At 41.0% G+C, this 23,016-nt stretch overlaps 1 protein-coding gene across 7 annotated transcripts in view; it reads left to right on the top strand.

The window, feature by feature from the left end:
• dachd (dachshund d) overlaps positions 1 to 23,016 on the top strand; it is a 147,317-nt gene that overhangs the window by 107,989 nt on the left and 16,312 nt on the right. For 4 of the 7 annotated variants that reach the window (XM_047370738.1, XM_047370735.1, XM_047370741.1 and 1 more), the window contains 3 exons: positions 4,024 to 4,196; positions 4,323 to 4,467; positions 4,567 to 4,698. In XM_047370738.1, the coding sequence (XP_047226694.1) occupies positions 4,024 to 4,196; positions 4,323 to 4,467; positions 4,567 to 4,698 (450 nt within the window). The remainder of the gene's footprint in view (positions 1 to 4,023; positions 4,197 to 4,322; positions 4,468 to 4,566; positions 4,699 to 23,016) is intronic. The other 3 variants (XM_047370737.1, XM_047370740.1, XM_047370736.1) reach the window with 2 other exon arrangements.

Below are 23,016 nucleotides of genomic sequence, written 5' to 3'. Positions count from 1 at the left end.
GTATGCCACAATCATCCGTATTAAGACAATAAAAGACGTGAAATATTTCAGTTAGTGTGCAATGAATCTAAAATATATGAATGTTAAATTTTCATCATGACATTATGGAAAATAATGAACTTTATCACAATATGCTAATATTTTGAGAAGGACCTGTAGATTGTCCAAAGTACTGGGTCGGTCCTCTCATATGCCTCTTTTCTATTCTTGTTTCCAGCACCGCACAGCTTCACTACGCTTGATCCCCTCAACTCCATACGAAAACGGTTGTTTTTCCATTAACTCAATGATGGCTGAAGTTATAGCTTGAAGCCCCACCTCCAGCCATTAGCGTTATGCGCTGTGCCCCTATTAACCCTTATGGTTCTCTCTGAGCCTACCAAGCATGAGATAAGTTGAGATAAGTACAGAATTGCAAAGTAAAATAAACCCTCGCCGTCACACACCATGTCCTCCAACAGTGATGTCAAATCACCACCATGGTTGTCAGTTTGACCCGCTCTGGTCATTGTGGTCCTTAATATTTTTGTAGATGCTCTTGAGTTTTTTTAGCTTCATACGGCACTGCGGTGTGCGATAAAATGTGTGGCTTGTCATTCTCTCTACTACCTCAGTGAATGCTTTCTCATGCCGCTGATATACAATTGACCACGGCCATGGTCAATCACTGAACAGCAGACTGTTCATGTCACATTTCGGCCCTGCTCGTCCCTGATGGGCAGGGACCAAGAAAGCCAGTACCGGGTCAGAAAAACCAGTAATGGAAACAGTCGCAAAACGAGATGAGTGGACTGGAGCTGGCCAAAGTTGTGCACATGGCAAAGGGGTTGCTATCCAGTACAAGGTGCCCAGAGCCTTTGGAAGAAAAACAGACCCGCAGCATCACAGATCCACATACCCATTCTTTGTTTCAAAACTTCAATCTTAGACTTATACAATCACAGGGTTTCAAGTAAAGTCCTAATAGAGTTGAGCAAAATTGGTTCTAGTTTGGAATGGTGGGACAGAAAATGCTGCTTCCTGGAACATTAGATAGATAGTCTCTAATGGTTGGTAGGTTTTGGACTTTGTGACCCCAGGGTGCTACTTTTGCTGCAGTTCTCTAACTGTGAGCTTTGAATGCCTTTACATCTTGCTCTCCTTATATGCTGGTCTTTGTCCAGCTTGGTAGTCCATGGCTAAAATAAATGGCTTTCTGTGTTAGATCATATTTATTCCCCAAGGAGGCAAAAAGGTTTTTATTGGAAATTCCTAGAAAACTCAATAAAATTTTTATTTAGAAAGTGTAGGGTGCAAGTAATTCTGCCACCAGACAATTGTTTCTTAACATGGGAATTAGTTTTTACACCCCTTTTAGTAGGGCACCAATGACTAACCCTGCACTGCATAGGATCGATGCTTCGAAACCAATGTTTGTTGATTTCTTTAAACAGAGAGCGAACAAAGAGAAACATGTTGTTTATTAATCCCAAGTTAAGAAGTGTTTGGAACTCACAACACAACACAAAATAGAAAGAATGTGAATGACACTTAACTGCATGGCAATAATGCCCGAAAAAAATAAATCTCCTCCTCACCTGGCTCCTTTCAGTCGCAAACAAAGGGATTTGTTGGAGCCTTGTTAGGTCCGTGGCACATTCCATGGTTGTGGTCTGAATGGGTCTTTATGGGAGAAACACCGCTTTGGGAAGGGGTGACAAGAAAGGGGCTGGGCTGGTCCTGAAAGCGGGACTAATACCCCTTCTTCGGTGCGAACAGAGGTCCAGTGTTTTCTACCAAAAGGACGTCAGTCAGGTGGAGATGTGAGATTTCATATGCCGTCAAGTACAAGGAATAACACAGCGATAAGCAAGGAATGTTATTGCAGTAACAGAGAATGGCTTTGTGTTATTTTAGGTGGTTTTTCCATTACTTTTTAATATGGTGAAAATCTTCCTTAATGCGTGTTGTGGTGCCTGATTGAATGGGTGTCATATATCCAACTCAAAGGCAAAATAAGTCTCTTCACTCAGGCCCTTGAGTGGCCTTGAAAGCCTGATAGGTAGTGGAGACCTTACCATGTTGTCCCACAGTAAGTACCCCTGCAATCAGGGCCCTCTGTGGTGTTTTTTAATTGAGCTTAGCCTGCTGAGTGGTAATTGATTCAGTCTGAGCTTCAGCAGAGGCGCTGCTACAAGGTGCTGCTTGGCTTCCGGCTTTCTTTAATCTCCCCCTTTTGCTTTATATTGTTTGGGAATACTCACCACTGAGAAACTGCATGCTATCTTTCTTATGGAAATCAATGCTGCTTTTGGAAGGAGGTAGAATGACACAGAGGAGTACTTCTCATGTCCTTTCATTTTCAAACCACTGTCCTTCTCTTTAGAGGATTCGCCATGCAGATCTCGGTGCCCTTTGGCTACTGATGTTTGGTACAAAGAAGAACTGGAGTTGTTTTGTGGGAGCGTTCTGTAGTGCGCTATCATGTTCTTTCTTTCTTTCTTTCTTGTTAGTTTTTCTTTCTTTTTTCTTTTTTTATCTTGAACCAGGTTGCCAAAGAAAGTGAGAAAAAAATCAACAAAGAGGCTCAATCAGATCCAATAGTGTCTATGAGGTTGTTTTTTTTCTTTCAAGCAGTTTTGAGGAGAAGCATCTGAGTGGTGGAGGAACGAGACCAAAATGTTTTCCAGTCACTTTTGATCCCACTTAGTTCAAAGTCCCCGAGGAGAGCCGAGGAGGAGAAGGAGAGAGGTGCGACGGTTGAGCGGGGAGGCACAGACACCTAGCTTTGACCTTCTGTCTGCGCTTGCGTCCTTTGAAAGTCGCCTTGTTTTCATTAAGCTGTTCACAAGCACAAGTACAGGGCCACTGTTTGACTAGCTCCTTACCCCCCGTATGGTATCTTTAATAGACATTCTTTACATTCTCACACTGCTAATGTCTTCAGTTTTTTCCCAATTAGGGCGACAAATGCCAGGCGGCAGATGAATAATTTAAAACATTTGTAAGATATTTTGTACACTGTAATGGATTAATTTGTGCACATATAAAAGAAAATGAAAATCCTTTCATTGCGCGATCTAAACCCTCTTGGTCTATTTCTGTTTCTCTGGTATGGGGATAATTGCCCTAAAGTCATTGCCATACTGTAGCCTAACAGTACTTGTTTGTCATTTGCACATTTAACTAGTTTGGGTAATGGTTTTCAACATAGCCTTTGTTTTTAAGGAGATTTTTTTTCATGTAAACATTGGGCCAATTTCCATAATGTGTCCATTTTTTATTCATTGTAGAATAACTAATGTATCTTTTCTACTAACAGTTTATAAAGTCTCATCCCCATTATCTTTATTATTATTGAAACAGTACCTAATATTAACATATAGTGAAATATTTAAATGTATTATGTTAACATGATTTGCAAGAAGTAATTAGCTGAAATTATTCAGTCTCTTTTTCTATTCAATGTCATTGAAAAACAGGCCCATATCATCACAGAACCTCAACCATACTTAACAGTGGACATGAGGTGCTTTCACATACTTTCCTACTGGATGGTAGTGTTAAGATTTGGTGTCTTTGGACATTAACAAGGTTCTCAGGGCCTTTGGAAGAAAAGGAAGCCCACAGCATTACAGATCCTCTACCATACTTAACAGTGGACATGAGGCGCTTTTCCATGTTTCCTGATGAACGTTAGTGTTAAGCTGCTGGGTTTTTGTCCCATTGGTATTTAAAATAGACCACAATGTGATGCACACCAGCAAGGTTCTCGAGGCCTTTTAAAGGAAACCGGGCCCACAGCATTATAGATCCTCTACTATAGTTAACAGTGAAGATGAGACACATTCCGTCATATTTCCTATGGTAGTGTTAGGCTTTTGTGTTATTGGAAACCACTTTTAAAAGGTGTCTCAGAGCTGATAGCTTAATTACTACCAGCAAGTGTGGAGTTGAGCTAGAGCACCACAAGATTCCCCCCTGCGACTATCTCACTCATGATATGCATCATTGAGTAACCAACAGCCTCTTCATGTGTCTCAGGCCTCGAACTCCCCTTCATGATGATGCCACACCCCCTGATCCCAGTCAGCCTGCCGCCAGCCTCTGTCACCATGGCAATGAGCCAGATGAACCACCTCAGCACCATTGCAAACATGGCTGCTGCAGCCCAGGGCCAGAGTCTGCCTTCCAGAATGGTCACCTCTGTTATAAAGGTAAATTTTTAAAACAAGGACACATTTTCCTTGACTCTGGAAAGTTCAAAACTCGTTCATTGGTGTGGTGAAACTCTTTATTCTGCATCAGATGTTTATTTTGGATGTGTGTGTTTGTGACTGCTGGGGTTGCAGGAACGTGTGCTGGACAGTCCCTCCCCTGCTCCCTCCTTAGAAGACAACAGGAGGCCCGGCAGCCACCCTTCATCCCACCGGAGCAGCAGCGTGTCCAGCTCCCCAGCCCACACAGAAAGCTCTTCAGACAGGATACGTATGTTTGCTTATAAATGAAAATGTTAAACAACATGCACAAATGAGATTGAGGGAAGCCTGTACGTGTTTCTTTAATGACTTTGTGATCTTTCTGCAGCAGCACATCACAATGGGCTGTCGATGAACCAAGCCCTCCTAGGCCTGTCCCCCAACCTTGCCCCTGGTCCTAAAGAAGGAGACCTCGCCCACGACATGAGTCATGAAGTGAAAAGGATGCACACTGACAAAGGTAAGTCAAACTTTGGTAATAGCAAAAACTGACAGAGAAATGTCATCTACTACAGTAGTTGCCATGCCCTCTAAGAGACCACCCAGTGTCTTTGAACAAGAAACAGCCCCACAGAGTCACAATTGCTCCACCACAGGTGACACGAGGGGCTTTTCCAAATATCCATCCTTTGTTTCACATCGAACTACACCGAAAGCTCAAACTTCACTGACAAAAATAACTGACTGAAGATTTTGTTGGTTCCAGGTGTTCCGGTTTCCTCTTATACTCCACACATGAAAGAAACATGGGTTCAAAGTCACCTTTGTTGAAAAATGTCTCTGTTATAACTCACTTTCAGTTTTATTTAAGAAAATTGGTAAACTTTCTTTATCAGATGCTAGAGATCTAAATGCAGATGAAAGGCTGTGGTAATGATTAGACTTCTTTATAGAAAACAAACATAAAATGTTAGCACTTCAAAAAGATTGATGCATAGATGCAGTAGTTGCATGGTCTGAATACTGATGAAAGTGTGTTAATCTGTGGCTGAGTGTGTTCTGTTGATTTGGATTCCCAGAATTACTCGTGTTGGTATTTCCCAGCTATCAAAGGTAGACACATAAAACCCCTGGCAATCTTTATTATTTTCAGCTGGACAAATTGTCTTACTGTTAGAAACGCTGATAAAGGAAACTAATGACTATCACCTGAACCTCAAGGGGGTACATTTATTTAGGATTTCTGTGTCACCTAAATTAATTGTGTATTCTTTTGTTTCAATAATGATAATAAAAAATAACAGAAGAACTATAAAAGCCAAAGTGAAAATATAATTAATGATGCCAGCCTCTCTAACAAGGTTCCCAGGGCATTTGAAAGAGAAACAGGCCCACAGTCTAATAGTTCCTCCACCACACCTAACTCTGAGCCTGAGTTTTCTGTCATATATTCCTGATGTTTGTTTCATGCCAGACCCCACTGGTGTGTCTATTGGTAAAAAGCTTAATCATGGTCTCATCTGACTAAAGCACACAGTTCTAGTTAAATTCTTGGTATTTATATATAACTGATTTGTGAAATTAATGACTTGGGAAAACACAGAAAATGTTTTTTTTTTCATTTATTTGTTTTATTATTATTTTGTTTAAAAGCAATTAGAAAATCCAGTTAAAAAACATTTCTAAGCATTGTAGATTAAATACAAAATGAAGCAAATAATAGATTTTTGTATTCCCTGTTGAGTAACTTCCCCGCTGTTCTGCGTGACCACGGATGGGATGAACCTGATAATCATATTAAAACCACAATGGAAATCATGACTGTATGCTCCCCGATGGCTGGGCTGACGTGAAGATTCGTATTAGACCATCACACGCAGGGTGTGAAGCAGTGAATAGTAATAATTAGCAGGACCATGAGCTGAATTTATAGGTCACAAACCGTCTGTGTGTGCACGGGTGTGAAAAAAGGGGAGAGAAGATTCACACGAACAGAAAAAAATAACACAAACAAAGCCAGGAGAAGGGCGTTCAACCAAGTACCTGCAAGCCGCTGAATGTTCTCTCAAATCTCAGCTGAAGTGCGTTCTCCATACCAGGGTAATCAGTGCAAATGACTGCAATTTCTTTGCAATACTAGATAGTGATAAAAAAGCAGCACATGACCCCCAAAATCCCCGACAGTTCCAGCTAGTTGACCTGTGCGCGTCTGCTCACAAACACACGTCTGTATTATTTTTGAGATTGTGGATTCCTAATATGTCGCCGGACTTGATTAGGATTCTGAGCTCTCCGGAGTGCGCACCAGAGGTCTCTGGCTGTGGAAAAACATTTTTATAAAATAACCCATTAATGCAGAGGAGTGCAACTAAATTAGTTACCAATTTGCTGAGCATGAATTAATGAAGAGAGCTTCTCCCGGCTCCAACAGTTGTAATTTTCATAATAACCCCGGACCTTTATTTGGCAGGTTGTTTAGTTTTTTCGTTTGAAGGTTTTCATTAGTCTAATGAGGACTGTGCAAGGGCGAGCAGTCAGCACAATTTACATGAGGAAGCTATCATAATAAATGAGGCAATTTGAATAACATGCACAGGTTTATGCAGCGAGATAAGAGAGATTGTAGCAGCAAGATACAGAGGTAACCAATACATTAGAACCAACTAATAACCAAAGTAATTCCAATAAAAGCTTTAAGTGAAGGGAATAAAATTAATGATAGAAATATTGAACTGTAATGATATGATACACGATGCATTAGATTAATAAAATAAATGTGCTGCATTGTTAAAGAGGGGAAAAAGGGCCTTGCCATCCACAGCTTTGTTTATGGTGAGCTTTTTTAATTAGGCCTGTTCATCGCATCGGTTTGTTTAGATAAATGAGATAACATTCCAGTGGTTTAATGATATCTCTCCACTTGTTTGATCTTTATGATCCTGGCAGAGCATTAAATTAATCTCTCGCAATGCACTCTTAGAAGAATGCTCGGTGGGTGCGGAGGAAGTATGCAGAGCCTCGGCTCATATGGAGACTATTTAAATAGCCAGACACCTCCGAGACAGCGGCTATAATGTCTCATCGCTCATATCCTGTGAACACGTCTCTTCTTTTTCATGTCGTCTGTGCTGATGAAGGACAAAGGCTGCCTGTTGTTGAAAAAATAAAAAAAGACCGTTTCTAAACTTGTGTCAGCCAGTGCAGAATAACCAGATGGTGCTTTTTTTTTTTGTTCTACGTGAACCTTTTTTTGTCCAAATATGCCTGAGACAGAAAAACATGAAGTTAAGATGATGTGTGAGAAAAAGAAAAAAAACCTTGAACAGGCTGCTAAATGTTGCCTCACAAGTGACTAATTGAATTGCTTTAAAAGGCGAGTCTGCGGTGATAGCTTCCGACAAGCCTCTGTCTCGTGAAACAGCAGGTAGCTGACAAACAAGGAGAAATTTTGAAAGGTACGGAAGCCCATTTGGCTGTAAACTCACTCTTTGGACATCAAACACTGGATATCGTTGGATTTCCTCTGGGAAAAAGTGTTTGAAACACAAGCCGTATGTTTGCTGAAGTGCAGGAGTTTCTGTGTTGTTTGTATTTTTTGTTTTGTTTTATGTCCTGCCAAAAGACCCAACAACCCTATCTGTTTTCCTAAAGAATTTACCAGAATCTCATTTCAAAACTCCTAATATTTCAAAGGGTTTGTGATGTCATACACTCAAAGGCCCACAGCATTATATATCCTCCAACGTGCTTAACAGTGAGCATTAGGGAATTTTCTGCTTGTTGATTTTTTGCTTCATGTCAGACCCACCTGGACAGGTTTTTGCCACAATTGAATCTTCACCTCATCCAACCAAAGCAGCCTGTTCTAGTTATAATCCCTTTAAATTTTCACAAACTTCACATGTTCAGGTTTGCGATGTTAGGACTGAAAACACTTACCTCCTAAACAACTACTTGGCATCAAATAGCCTCTTATGGTTGTAATAGAGACTAGGGGAATCAAATATGGTGCTCATTTTTACCTCATTTACCATAATCCTTGCAGTACGTGGGGGCAAGATATACTTGGTCCTGATCCAGTCCAACTTTTCATGTGATTCTCTGACTGTCGATATGGGAAAGTTTATTTTCTTGTAGCCATTTCTTGACTTATGAAGATGAGCACACATTAGTCTTACTTGAATGTTCTCTTGTCTTGCCATTTTGAAGAGCAGCTAGAAGACATGGACCTTTTTGTAAAGTCATATCTAAACCCTAGGGACACAGAAATTCATAAATTAATTATGAGTAGTTTCTGATGAATTTTAGTATACATATATTTTTAGGTTAAGGTAAGGTAAGGTAAGGTAAGGTAAGGTAAGGTAAGGTAAGGTAAGGTTATTTATATAGCGTTTTCAGTAACAAGACATTCAAAGCGCTGTACATAAGTAAGAACAATTACAATATATTCTGTTGGAACGTTTAGGGTGTGACCCTGGTAATATATTTCCCTACAAAAAATTTACTCAAATTAAGGCATGGATTTTTGTCCACGTTTTGTCTGGGTGAAATGTTACTGCAAAAAAAGATGGCAGTAGCAAGACTTTTACACACCTTTGCCAATAGGTGTGGAGGGCCCTGTACATGAGCTCTTATGTTGCAGTTAAATGTTTCTATAACACTGAGCTGAAAGGCCTGACAGGACGGTCAGAGGCAACAGCGGTATGTAAACTGATTCTGTAAACCATATTTTAAAAGCGGATGAATCATTGGTAATGCAATATCAGCTCTTGCCTGGTAAATGTTATATACACTTGTTGACACAACAGGAGATGCATCTCTAATGTCCTCCAAAGCCTGGATGGAGAGCTGTGGTGTATTATGTCACCTAGAGGCGCATCCCTTCATACCTGCTCTCAGCCTCTGATGCATGATGCGCCGCTGTGACCGCAGTGGACAGATTTGCCCCAGCTGATGAGCATTAATGCTGCCGCTCTACGTGGTCCCAGAATACAGTTTGTTGGCCAAAGTGCAGCTCAAAGTAAAGGACATGTGGACACAGATGGGCTCATATAGAGAACGGGGTATATAGTTGGAAAAAAAACATGACAATGTAGAAACAAAAGGGGGATTTCAAGTCTTTGTAGTCTTTGTTCTGTTCCTTCTTTGCATATGCAGTCGCGGTGATGAAAAGGCAGGGTCTGAGGACTTGGGGTCAGGTAAAACTTTCTGCATCAATATTGCAACGTAAATATTTCCCTGACATTGACGGAACCTCCGTACAGTATCATTAAAAGTTCCATGTGTTCGGCGGGAGCTCCTTCTCTTCATCTTTCAGACTTTAATGTAGTCGTGTTTTGCTCAGTCCTCCCAATGTCCTTGACGTTGCGAGCTTCAAACACATGCTGACTACCTGACTTTCCCCTAAGTCAGGAGGCAGGATCATTAGCCATCACAACCCTGAAATGTGACTTGGCAGACAATAATGCTTTATGATCAAACAACTTGTCAGTGCGTCCTGTTGAAATGAAAGAGTGCAAAAAAATAATTCAATAGAGGATCAATCAAATATCTCTCCCCACCCCAGCACCATGTGAGAGAGAGACTGAGATTGCTGATGGTGCAGAGAGGCTATTCCTCGAGGACATGGGGAGTTCATTTGGATATTTGTTTTCCCCCTCATGAATGTTCCATTGCGTGACACCATCTCCCACTAATCACATTTCACTGAAGAAGAAAAAAACGAGGGTGGATGCTTTTAGGGACGTTGAAAAGAAAGAGGTTCTTTTTAATCTTTGAAATGCCTCAAAAGTGACAGAATGCTTTCTCCTGCCAAGATGTGAGCCTCGGATGGGGAGATAAATATGCTGTGGTCAGCTAAGTGTATCTAGTGAGCAGAGAGGCAAATTTAATAATGCATTATCATTCACTGGCAAAGGTGAAATCTCCCTGTCCATCAGAGGGGCTGAGGCCTGTTTCATGTTACCCTTCACTGCAAATGAACAAGTGCTTTACTCAGCCATACTAGAGATGCACCACAGGCACCGGTGCTTTGCTGCCAGTCCGGACTGTCAGAAAAACACAGGTTCGCAATCAAAGAGATCAACTCTCTTGTCTTTACTGGAGACATTCAAGATCACCGGTCAAATCTGTTTTTGAACAAAACACCTCTTTGTTTCCCTTTTTTTTTCTCCCCGAGAACACAAGATACGTTTTACATATCTGAGCATCTGCTATTATGCAGATGATGGCAATGTATTTACCTGAATGCCCTTGGACAACAGCATTTAGCAATTATGAAGATTATGTACAATGTAGCAAATTTGCGATTCAAAACGATTCCCTTCCTTTCAGCCGTGGCAACTGTTGCAGACAGATAAGGTTGACCCTGAATTTGTATTTCTGTATTTTTTCGGAGACATTCGGCTGGGTTGTTTGTATAATTTAATATTTACATGTAAACAGTAATTAAGCGACGCCACCATGACATTGCCAGGGCCAGGCTCTGCCAAGGTAAACATGAGGGCCCTAGTATAGCAGTTCTCCACAGTCCATCATGTTTACAGACTTGCTTTTTTGTGTGCTCCTCCTTGCAAAGCCCCATAAAACTAAACCGATTGGATACTGAGCGCCAAACACAGACCCTCTTATCGCCCAGCAAGTCTGCAGGCTAACTTGAGGAGATTGTGAGTCAAACCTTTAAATTTTCACTCTGCGATAATTACGCCACTATACTTGAGCTTTTATATCCTTTCACAGAGAAAGTAAATCATTCCTAATAAAGAGAGCAAGAATAGGGGGTGGGGGGTGAAAAAGGGCTTGAGGACTAATTCTCTTCACTCCCTCCCTCTCTGCTCTCTATTCTGCTTGTTGAAAGCCTTTCTCTTTTCCTCTTTCTGAGTATTGCAGTCACCTTGACTTTGCAGCTGCAGCCTTATAGTCTGTTGCTTATCCTGCCTAACCCCAGCCTGTCAATTAGGTCTTTAAAAATTAATCTCTTTAACTGGAAATACCATGCTGGCTTTCTTTCCGTCTGTAAATGAAGTGTTATTAATTCACGAGGCGCAAAGCCACTGTTACGAATAATGTTATCAAAACAGATTTCCACACGTTTAACACGTCTCTCTTCCCGTTTTAAACCCCTTAAGTATTTTTATGACTGTGAAAACAGGACTCTGCTAATGGATTTGCATCAGTTTTTCTTTTTTTTTTCTTTTTTTTCGGGAGCTTCCATGCCAGGCAGTTTGCAGAGCGAGGGGCTCCTTAAGCCAGGGCCTTTTTAAAGTTTACACTTCCCCGTTTCCGCCTTTGTCCTTTCATCTCCATTTAAAAAGCAGCTCAGCATATCCGAGTCTGGATTAGCGCCAGGCTTCGCCAACATTCATTCAGCAGCAACAGCGCAGCGCAGCCTCTCCCTGTAGGATTGCAATGCCATGCAATGACACCAATGTGTCCGCCTGTAACCCCCCCCCCAATCCTCCCTCCCTACCCTCCTCCCTGTAAAAATTGCAGTAGAGCTCTGATCAAGCAGCAGGCTATCTGGCCAAGCACACCAAGCTCATACTTGTTCTATTAAAACCCGATGATTATGGAGGGATTTCCTCTCTGTTTGTTTGTTTGAATGCTTAATTATCAATATGTAATTGGCATGTGTATTGTGATGTCGGGTGTGCATTTCGGTGGCACATCTTTGCCGGAAAGCACGGCGCTATCGGGTAGAAACAGGGTTCCCTAGCTGCTGTCTAAGTTAAGCTGCAGGAGAAGTTGCTCTAATGAATTAGAAAATGCTAAACAAAGGAGAGCCGAAACAAAGAGAGAAGACATAAATTGTTCGATGATTAGCAGGTCGGACGGGTGGGGTGGGGGTGGGGGGGGTACAGTACAAATGATCTCCTCCTGAAATTAGAATCATTTGGGCAAAATAGTAAATCAATAGTCAAGGCCGGTTTAATCTCAGAGATTCTACTGTCGATAAACGGAGCTGGACAACGGAGGTCAATATACAGAGACAATCTGAACACCTTCAAAGTGCCTCCCAATAAGGTCCTTCGCCAAGCATTATTCTCTTCACAGTTTGGGCTCTTAGTCAATAGGTAAATTAGGGAAATCTATTCTGCCTCTTTGCTTTTTTTCTCCCCTGAGACAAAAGTTTATTTTATTCCTCCTGATGTAACCGAAAGCATCAGCTTATGGCTTCATCCCAGTGTGGCTTCTCACCTGAACCGGCTTGCTTTCCCCTTCCCCTCCTTCTTGTTCGTTTCAACTCCGCTCATCACTCTGCAAAACGCCATTCTGTCTCCTCTCTTGCTCCATTAAGAGCTCATCTGAAGGTGTGCGCTGGCAGAAACAAAAAAAAGTCCTGCAAGCTTTTATGCAGTCATCACAGCCAGCCAAGCCTGTAATCCTCAGAGGTCCGATAATGACATAGCCTCTGCATTTATTACACGAGAAGAGAGGAGAGGAGAGGGGGAAAACGCTGACTTTGAACAAATGAACACTCTGACCTTTATGCAATAAATATGACATGGGGCGCATAAAAAGACAAGATATCTTCCTCCAGAATAGAAGTCAACACAGATTCTGCTCCCTTGCCTACTTCTCTCCTCCCTACTTTTTTTCCAAGCTATTCCAAGCTAACATTAATAACAATACCTGAAGTTTCTTAACCAACTTTATCTCGATATGAGGGCATCCACTCTGAGCTTGACATTCATGTATTTTTGAGACTCTTATTTTGAAGTAAAAAAGAACGGGATTCTCAATGTATTGCCTTATTGACAAAACAAACCAGTGCTGCCAAATTAAAGACATTTCATTCTATTTAGGGACCATTCAGATTTCTCAAGAGGCCTGTTTTTCAAGCCATGAGCGACAAATCCAGCAACTTTTTTTCATGTTAATAAGGACTTTGTGACTCTGACATGAAAGTATGTATCTTTCTTACTTGCCAACAAAGAGCAGGTGCTGCCCTGGGCACCTCCCCTTTCCCAAAGCACTCACAGATAGCCATGTTCTCTCAAAGCTGCAATCAGACACCCTCCATATTCAGTCTGCAAATGATTTACGCATGCACAAAGCCCCATGCTGGCTGATCTCCTTACGTCTAGTTAGGGCTGAAGGCCCAAAAATAAATCACGTCATTTCTGTTGTCCCTTTTTGGTCTATTTTAGATTATTAGTGAAGACTGTATTCAAGAAAGTGGTTAAAAATAATTGTTTCACTGACTTGTCAGTAGATGCTGTTACATTATGCTCTAAGTAGAGCATAATGTTTAAAATACAATCTATGAAATCTATAAAATGATTTAAAATAAATAATATATAGATTGTCAAAGCGGGTATGACAGCAATGCGGGTATGAACTGACACACAGTTGATACAAGATGTCCCGAGCCAGGCCGCTCTTCCAAAGGTTCAAAATGACAAAGAGGCAAAGCACCTTTTCTCAAGTGGCTGGCTGACAATGAAGCATAGAAGAAGCCTCCACCACTTTTAAATTGTAAGTGCAGCACCATTTTGAGTGCCCAGCTCTAAACTAATGGACTATTACACATTTTCCAGATAACATTTGATCATCTCTTGATCCAAACCTAAAGCATTCACACTGATCAAACCTGAACTGGATCATTTTACACATAATGTAGATCCTTTAAAACACAATTTGAGAATCAGGCAATCTTTTTTATTCTTAAAAGCAGACAAAGAAGAATTTCATGGTTTTCTGTATCATAACCAACACCCCCCACCGCTGCTTTCAAAGTTCTAATAAACTTTGCATACAGTTGTTGACAATTATCTGCCAACCTTCTGATTACTCTCACAGGTAATCATTAGCAGGGCTAATCAGTTAAAGCAATACTTAATATTTTAGCCCTTCCATCAGGTGACAGCTGAAGCAGAGAGGATCCACCTTTCTCGGTATGATCACTGTTTGTGATTGTCTTCTTTTGTCACCTCACACCGCCTCTCTGACAGTAAAGGATTTATGGTTATTTCCCTCCATGCAGCCTGTCCATCTGTGGCTCCATCTTCATACGGCCTTGAGAATACGATTCAATTTATTAAGGCAAAGCAATGGACTCATTACTTCAGAAAAAAAAGGAAAAGGTGGCAAGCGAGAGAGTGAGAGAAAAAGGGAGAGGTGACACACAGAATTGGTTATTAATGGAAACGCGCAGCCATAGGGCAGTTGAAATTTAATGATATCCTACAAGAAAATATGAGGGTGTCACTCTCCAAAAAGTCATGCTAAATGTCAACATTTTAAGGTCCCCGGTGCTAATTTTATGCCTGTGCACAGTAATGTTTTTTGGAGAGCGTTTAGGAAACACGGCCCAGTGGCCAGCCTGATTATCCCACTCACCTTCTCTCCTCTCTCCAAAATGGGTTTGTGCAGCGAGCGATTTCATCTCTAAGTGAAGGGAACATTAGGGAGGGGGAGACGGAGGGAGCGATAGAGGAAAAACACGCGGTTTGATTTTCATGCTGTGATAAGAGAGTGGGAGCCAAATGTTACCTGTTAATCTAGCCCAAACCGACCGGGGCTCTTGACTTTGTCCCTCAGCAGGGATGGGGCAAACACTCATTTTCCTCTCACCGTGATGAAAAGGAAATTAGCTTAAATGTGATGAGGGCACATTAGTGTGGTGTGCAGTGCATGTGTGTAATGAATGTGTATATGATTGAGGCTCTTTGTTTGCTTACACCTTCTCTCTGCAGAAACATTCGTCTCGCACCAATAAACCTACGCCTGTTCCTAGAGCGAGTTCTGCTGGTCGCCTTCGAGTCAGTGCCAGTAGGGATGTAACAATACGTTCAGCTCACAAGACGAGATGATGCGCGATACTGGGTTCACGAGAACAAGATGAGCTATTAGCAATATTTTTAGCCTTTTATTGTGAAAAAGAATCGATTGAGGGTTTTAGAAATCAAAAAGTTTGTTTTAAAGAATCTGTAATCAGTGTAGAATATTCCAGTCCAGGTTTGAGTTGTCCATGGATTGTGATTTTTATACTTTCTAAGGTGGTTGTATTGCAAATAAAAACAATCCTCTTTTTACCCGTTGTACAATGAAAATTGCATAAATCTCAAACTGTATTTTAAGGAATCTCAGTTCGGTGTAGGAAAGAGGTCCGCTTTGGTCAGTCTAAGTATTTTGGAGTTTGAACTTGAGATGCATTCCAGACTCACTAAAAAAAAACTATGAAATGACCCTTTAGTTTAGTGCCAATAGGTAGGGTTTCTTTTAGGTTTTAAATAGTTTTCAATTTAATAATCTCAGTTTCATGCCATAAAAAGTCCTAATTATATCTAGATTTTCTACACTGGGTCCTAAATTCTATACAGGTCCTTCTCAAAATATTAGCATATTGTGATAAAGTTCATTATTTTCCATAATGTCATGATGAAAATTTTACATTCATATATTTTAGATTCATTGCACACTAACTGAAATATTAGTTAACTCTAGAGTTAACTCTAAACATCTGCAAAAGATTCCTGAGGCCTTTAAAACTCCCAGCCTGGTTCATCACTCAAAACCCCAATCATGGGTAAGACTGCCGACCTGACTGCTGTCCAGAAGGCCACTATTGACACCCTCAAGCAAGAGGGTAAGACAGAGAAAGAAATTTCTGAATGAATAGGCTGTTCCCAGAGTGCTGTATCAAGGCACCTCAGTGGGAAGTCTGTGGAAAGGAAAAAGTGTGGCAGAAAACGCTGCACAACGAGAAGAGGTGACCGGACCCTGAGGAAGATTGTGGAGAAGGGCCGATTCCAGACCTTGGGGGACCCGCGGAAGCAGTGAACTGAGTCTGGAGTAGAAACATCCAGAGCCACCGTGCACAGGCGTGTGCAGGAAATGGGCTACAGGTGCCGCATTCCCCGGACCTGGGCTACAGAGAAGCAGCACTGGACTGTTGCTCAGTGGTCCAAAGTACTTTTTTCGGATGAAAGCAAATTCTGCATGTAATTCGGAAATCAAGGTGCCAGAGTCTGGAGGAAGACTGGGGAGAAGGAAATGCCAAAATGCCAGAAGTCCAGTGTCAAGTACCCACAGTCAGTGATGGTCTGGGGTGCCGTGTCAGCTGCTGGTGTTGGTCCACTGTGTTTTATCAAGGGCAGGGTCAATGCAGCTAGCTATCAGGAGATTTTGGAGCACTTCATGCTTCCATCTGCTGAAAAGCTTTATGGAGATGAAGATTTCATTTTTCAGCACGACCTGGCACCTGCTCACAGTGCCAAAACCACTGGTAAATGGTTCACTGACCATGGTATCACTGTGCTCAATTGGTCTGCCAACTCTCCTGACCTGAACCCCATAGAGAATCTGTGGGATATTGTGAAGAGAACGTTGAGAGACTCAAGACCCAACACTCTGGATGAGCTAAAGGCCGCTATCGAAGCATCCTGGGCCTCCATAAGACCTCAGCAATGCCACAGGTTGATTGCCTCCATGCCACGCCGCATTGAAGCAGTCATTTCTGCCAAAGGATTCCCGACCAAGTATTGAGTGCATAACTGTACATGATTATTTGAAGGTTGACATTTTTTGTATTAAAAACACTTTTCTTTTATTGGTCGGATGAAATATGCTAATTTTGTGAGATAGGAATTTTGGGTTTTCATGAGCTGTATGCCAAAATCATCCGTATTAAGACAATAAAAGACCTGAAATATTTCAGTTAGTGTGCAATGAATCTAAAATATATGAATGTTAAATTTTCATCATGACATTATGGAAAATAATTAACTTTATCACAATATGCTAATATTTTGAGAAGGACCTGTATAGTCTAAACCTGTTTTTGCCAAAACAGGTTTAGCTATATGTTTAGGTAAAAATAATGTAAATGTTCCAGTTGCATTATCCACTACCATATTCTTAGGAGGAGTAGACATAACAAGGTTGACTTGTAAACAGGGCTTCCAATAGTTGGCTAAAACCTCGTTGCAAGTAACCATTAGGCATCTTAAAGTTTGGTATGCTAGGTGTGAAAAACTAGATTTGAATGCCATGAAAACTTTCAGATTAAGTTAACACAATTTGAATGAACTTGCTTAAGCTATTAAGCAAGTTAAATAGAAATTATAAGTTGTTTACTTATCTATGTTCCGTAGCTAATGTGGGTCTGAAATGTAATTGATAGTAATATTAGTCTTTGAAAGGTCCTACAAAGACAAACTATTATTGTATATTAAGAGCTGAATTGGTAATGGCCAACAGTTAGCCAGTTTGGATATTTTCTGGGTGTTTTTCACCCAGTACCTACAATGCTGCCACACAAACACTATAAAAGTGATGCTGACTCTATCACTGCTTTTGTAAACAAATCTATATTTAGAAATATGCAGCTCAGGATTGATCAAATTCAGTCCAGACTGATAAAAGAAAAAAACATGAGACGGCCTTTTAATTCAAGAAGGCTGGGAATCAGATGTTCTCATTAACGGCTAATGGTTAGCAAGTCACGGTGCTTTCAAACCATACATATCTTTTCTCTTACTGTTTCTCTTTACTTCTAAGTACCCAAAACATATGCAGCACATTAGGTAGGGCCCTGGGATTTTTTTTTTCCTCTAAAATGAAATGAAATTTATTTTTTCCCAAATTCTACCTTTTCCGCTTGCATTTTTTCAAATTCCACGTTAAAACATAAACCTCATCTAAACCCCTAAAATCTAACTGCTTAAAGGTTTGTCGCCAAAATGTTAATTTAAATAAACGATATGTATATGTTATGTATATCAATGTCTTTATAAAGCCTTTATAACCATGCCTGTCATTTTTTATTAGAAATAGTTTTGTAAAAGTAAAGAAATTATACTCTAACACTCGGTACTCTTCAGATCTATTTCATTAATATCACATGGTTTACAGTAGTATTGCAAATATGTTCTTAACTCCTTGATCAGCGATGATGTTCAGGACAGTTTTACTCGCCGCATACGGCTCCAATAAGTCTTTGCTAAATCTCACCCATGCTTACAACCTTTGCTTACTGGAGCAGGGATTTTACCCTGATCATTTTCTTTTTTTCCTCGTGGTTCCAGGTAATCTAACAGAAAAAAAAACGTTGTCGTTAGACTAAATGCACAAATTCAACAACATTCAGCTTCATATGCTGGACTCCGTGTTTCTACATCCACAGGCTTCCCTTTTATAAGAAATACTGTTTAATATTGGCTGGATTTGTTTAAATCCTTAGTAAACTGACATTTAAAAATTGTATAGCGACCTGCTTTTACAGCAAAATAAATTATCATCATGCTTAAAATTATAACTTAGCTAAAACCATTTTGATCCCCTTATGTTTCCTGAAAGGGTCTTCAGAGTGCAGACATAAACTGCAACACCAGCTCAGGCTCATGTTTTTTTCAAGTGCTCAAATTGCATGCAACTACTTTTTTTTCCCGCCCTGCATCTGTGGATTGGCCCAAGACAGATTTATCCCTTGACAAGATTTCTCCAAATCCAGTGCTTTTAAGTGCAGGTGGAATAATGCTGTGTTAGCTGCTAATGGCCGTCCGAGAGGTCATAACTGCTTCATTTGAAAAGGGGAGGCTGGTTTCTCTGCCGCGCCGTGGCATGTCAAATCAAATGTAATTGCACAGTGAAAAGCAGAATGCCTGCGCTTTGTGTGTTTGGCTCTGCTGACAACATCCAGGCTTAGCATTCGATTCACCTGCTGGGAGGAACACGGCTTTGCAAGGACAAAGGCTTCACCTGTCAATATATCACACTGACTGGCCAGCAGAATGCTCTACTTCTCTCCTTCTTTCACTCATTCTGTTAAAGCCTCCTCAACCCTAGACTAAACCTCACCCATCCATCTATCTTCAACCATCTACCTCAGATTCCTTCCATTCTTCCTACCGTCTCTGCTTATCTTCCTTTCCTGCAGCTCTCTCTGAATTTGTGTGAGTACTGAGCGTAAACGTCCTGAGGGAGCCGGTTTCAAACACAGGAACCAGAAACATATGGCACATTTTCAACTCCCAAGGTCAATTACAGCTATTTATCCAGAGATTGCAGCTAAATTTCCCAAGGTTTCTTCTAGATTTACAACAGATTGCAACGTGTGTCTGTCACATTTTCGAATCAGGCCACTTCCCTCCTCTCCCGGTGACTTTTCTGTCAAACATTTCAAAGGCTTTGGAGAGTGGACATTCCTTTTTCAATGTCTTATCTTTAGTTATTGTGCCCCCATCCTTTTTTCTTCATTGCTAGGTCCAAATGCCGCGTGTTACGCCAGTCTAATAACATGTAAATTGGAGATAAGCCCAGATACCTCAAAGTGAGTTTTTTTTCCACATTCATACTTTGTCAAGTCAATTCTTGGGCTCCTGTTTTAGTAGCACAACACATGAGGAGTGAGAAAATTAACTGGATAGGTGATTCATCATTGCTACCACACTGTCAAGGACTCCCTCTGCAGCTATTGAGAGAAGGGTGGAGGCGGAAGACCGAGAGAGTGTTGGTGGAGGATGGTGGGGGGGGGAGGTGTTGTTTTAAATTATGGCATTTCATTCAGAATGCATTGTATTTACAGCGGCCCACTTTTATTTTTGGCTCCTATTATCCACCGAAACAGTTGTGCATGAAGTGTTATTTGTGACAGGGGTGACCTGCGAGTGTTTTTTCTTTATATGCAGTATTTCATAGTTGGGGGGGGGGGGCTACCTGTACGTTCACCGTACGGTGAGCACTATAGAGGCTTTCACAGCTGCTGCTGGCAGTCTTGCCAGGGTGGAAATATCACCTGGAAACAGAGCACTCCACTCTACTCCACCGGCCCCCATCACTCCCAGCGACTGTCGCTGTAATTAAGTTGAAGTCAATGATGGCGGAGTGATGCTGAGAAGTAAACATGCAAACACATGCCAGTGTTTGCAGCCAGGCAGAGAGAGGAAAATAGGAGGACCTATAGGCATGGGCCAGCACAGGATCCTCACAGTATAATAAAAGTGAGTAAAATTTAACAATATTCAAATTACTGATTGTTAAAAAAACAGACTCCAAATTGTTTTTTGTTTTTTTATACACTTCATAACGTGCACAGGCTGATATTTACACGATTTTAGACAAAAGTATACAGCATTACATAATTTCATTCATTTAAAAGAGAAAAGCATCAATGAGTCCTGTTGTTACAGAAAATAATATTACAGCCTGATTCTAACTGTGAGCCTAATGTTGTCTATGACATAGATTTACATTTTTTTTTTTTTTTTTTTTTTTTACAAAAAACATGTAAAAGTTCCGAATAAACAGCCACTAAATTTAGAAGTATATTGCCCAGAACACAAGTATAGCTAAGTTCAATGTATATTTTAGAAATCCAGTTTAATATTGAAATGATGCACTTTGCAACAGGCAGGGGCTAGTATTCATGCAAAAGATTTAAATATACTGTTGTTTAATTAATTTTATGTACAACAGAAAGCAACAGTTATTTCTACTGCTTCAGAAAATAATATAACAGCTTGATTAATAGTATTATAATAATGTTTTCTATACTGTTTAAATAAACAGCTTCGGAATTTAAAAGTACTTTTCAAGTAAATGCACCACATTGTGCAGAATATTATACCTTGCTGTTCTGCTATTCATAGAATAAAACTGGGAGCAAAACAAACTGACATTACCAGGTTAATCAGTCAGGCTCTCTGCTCCGGTAGCGTCCAGTGAGTTGCTTTACAGATATTTTACCAAATGTAGTTTTAAAACACTAGCCCCTTAATCAGAGTTATGAGCAGTTCTCCTTATGTTTCCAAGACATGACTGTCTGTCTTTTTATCAACTGGAAATATTTCTGAACAGCTGAATGTGATAAGGCTTCTGTCAACCAGCTGACCTGCAATGGGTAGCAGCATGTGGAATACAAGCAGCAGTGTGATGCTTTGGGCTCCATTACTCTGGCGCTTTCTCTGGCATTTCATTTAGAAACAATTTCAACTATAGCAAAAGTGTTAGCAGTTTTGAAACCGTAAGTCATTTAAAGCTTGATATACCTTGACTCTGGTAACAAACCCATGCCTAGGGATGGGTAAGAGTTTGTGTTGGGCAGCACTATTTGTCTTGCCTTGAAGCTGCAGATCCAGATCTTGTTCTGGAAAAATTTACATTTAGTTTCATTAAGCCCCGTTTGATTGCATTGATTAAATTAGCCACCTATTAGCTCCATATTTCTTTCCTCTCCCAAACGCCGGTACTTATGCATCTCTCCTGGTGGAAATGTTATCTGACAAGAGGTGCTGTACGGTAGTTGGGAGTCTGTCGAACACAACGCGCTGTTTGCTTTTCCCTGAGCATGACAGGTTGTTTCCCCCTGCAACAAAGCCATCAAATATTCCCTGTGATCCAACATTGTGTTGGGAGGCGAGGCCTGCTGAGTGAAAAGCCGGAGTTTGTTAAAGCAATGATTTATGATTAATGCCAACACTAAATAAGGGACAAAGTGCCTACAGTACAAATCAATTACAAAGCTAGAACAGCAGACCTTTCCCTGAGGTCTACTAACGTCTCTAGTTGTTATGGTGATTTTATTGGAGGTGGGTGATGCATGCATATATATAATGCACGCACTATGTCTATATCAACCTGAGCTGGAGCCAGCTGTAATGCTTTTGATCTCTGATTAGTTATGTTATTGAGATAAAATGGGACTTTCATGTTGCTCCACTGTTTGGAGAGAGTGCATTTCACATCTCTGAACCTCGACGCCCACCTCAGAAAAGCAAAAACAGGACTGCTGCAGACGAAATAAATTACCGCAGGAGTGGCTTCTTAAAAGTAGGCAATTCATTATTTTTATGAAGTCAAATTATAAACAAATTTTAATCCATTAGGCAACCATCCATTCTAATTAATCAACAGGAGTGAACTCCATCTGAAAAAGGAGAAAGGTTGTTTGCTCTCTCCATGGACCAGCGGTGCGCATTTTACCAACTTCCCCATTCAGAGAGAGAGAGAGAGAGAAAAGTGTTCTCCAAATTACAAACCTAAACTGTGAATCCGAACACTCGACTTTTGGCGCCGGGATGTTTCCAGGGCATTTGCAGATGCTTGAAATAATCTCCAATGTTTTTGCTCAATCTGCTCTGAGGATGGGTGAAATAAATACTTTAAACTAATTAATGTAAGACCAGCTGTTCCCAGCACTTGGCTGGTGCTGGTGAATATTGATGGGAGGAGGGAGGGAGAGAGAGAGGCGGCGGGGGCTGTTCAGCTCCACTCACTATTTGTACAAGATTCAGGCTGCCACATAAACAGATATGAATACTGGATGAGGGCAGAAACCGCCAGGTTTTCACATCATATCTAAAATTTCCCCCTCTTTCCCCAAACCTTGCATTGAATTAGCATTTGATGAAGTAATAGTACATACTTGCTTGTATTCAATGAATACACCATCTTTCACCAGGATGGTAGCACTTACAAGCTCTTGGCTTGATAAAAGCTCACTGGACAAAAACATGTGTCAGATCTGATGTGTCAGTGTCTGACATACTGTTTTAGTTTAAGCAAGCTGTACATGTGTTTGCCTGGTCTGCCTCCTGCTCTCCCTCCCTCCCTCCCTCCCTCCCTCCTCTGTTCCTCTTCCTCTCCTCTGTGGGCCGGTGGAGAGGCTGGACAGCAGATGGCAGGGCCCTACCCCTCTGCCAGTGATGAATGGAGGATGATGTCATCTTAGGTTTGACAGGCACCCGAGCGTGCGCGCACAAAGCAAGCCCGAGCCTCTGGGGTCAAACTGCCGGCCCCATTTTTGGAATCCGCATGACAACTCTTAAATAGAGCTTGCTGGATTTATGTTTTGCTTGATATTGGGATAAGGGCTGGAGAAAAAACTGTACAAAGG

This window comes from Girardinichthys multiradiatus, chromosome 7 (assembly GCF_021462225.1).
Source record: "Girardinichthys multiradiatus isolate DD_20200921_A chromosome 7, DD_fGirMul_XY1, whole genome shotgun sequence".
NCBI classification, from domain to species: Eukaryota; Metazoa; Chordata; class Actinopteri; order Cyprinodontiformes; family Goodeidae; genus Girardinichthys; species Girardinichthys multiradiatus.
The sequence above is the reverse complement of the archived record's forward strand: the minus strand, read 5'-3'. Positions and strand labels throughout refer to the sequence as shown.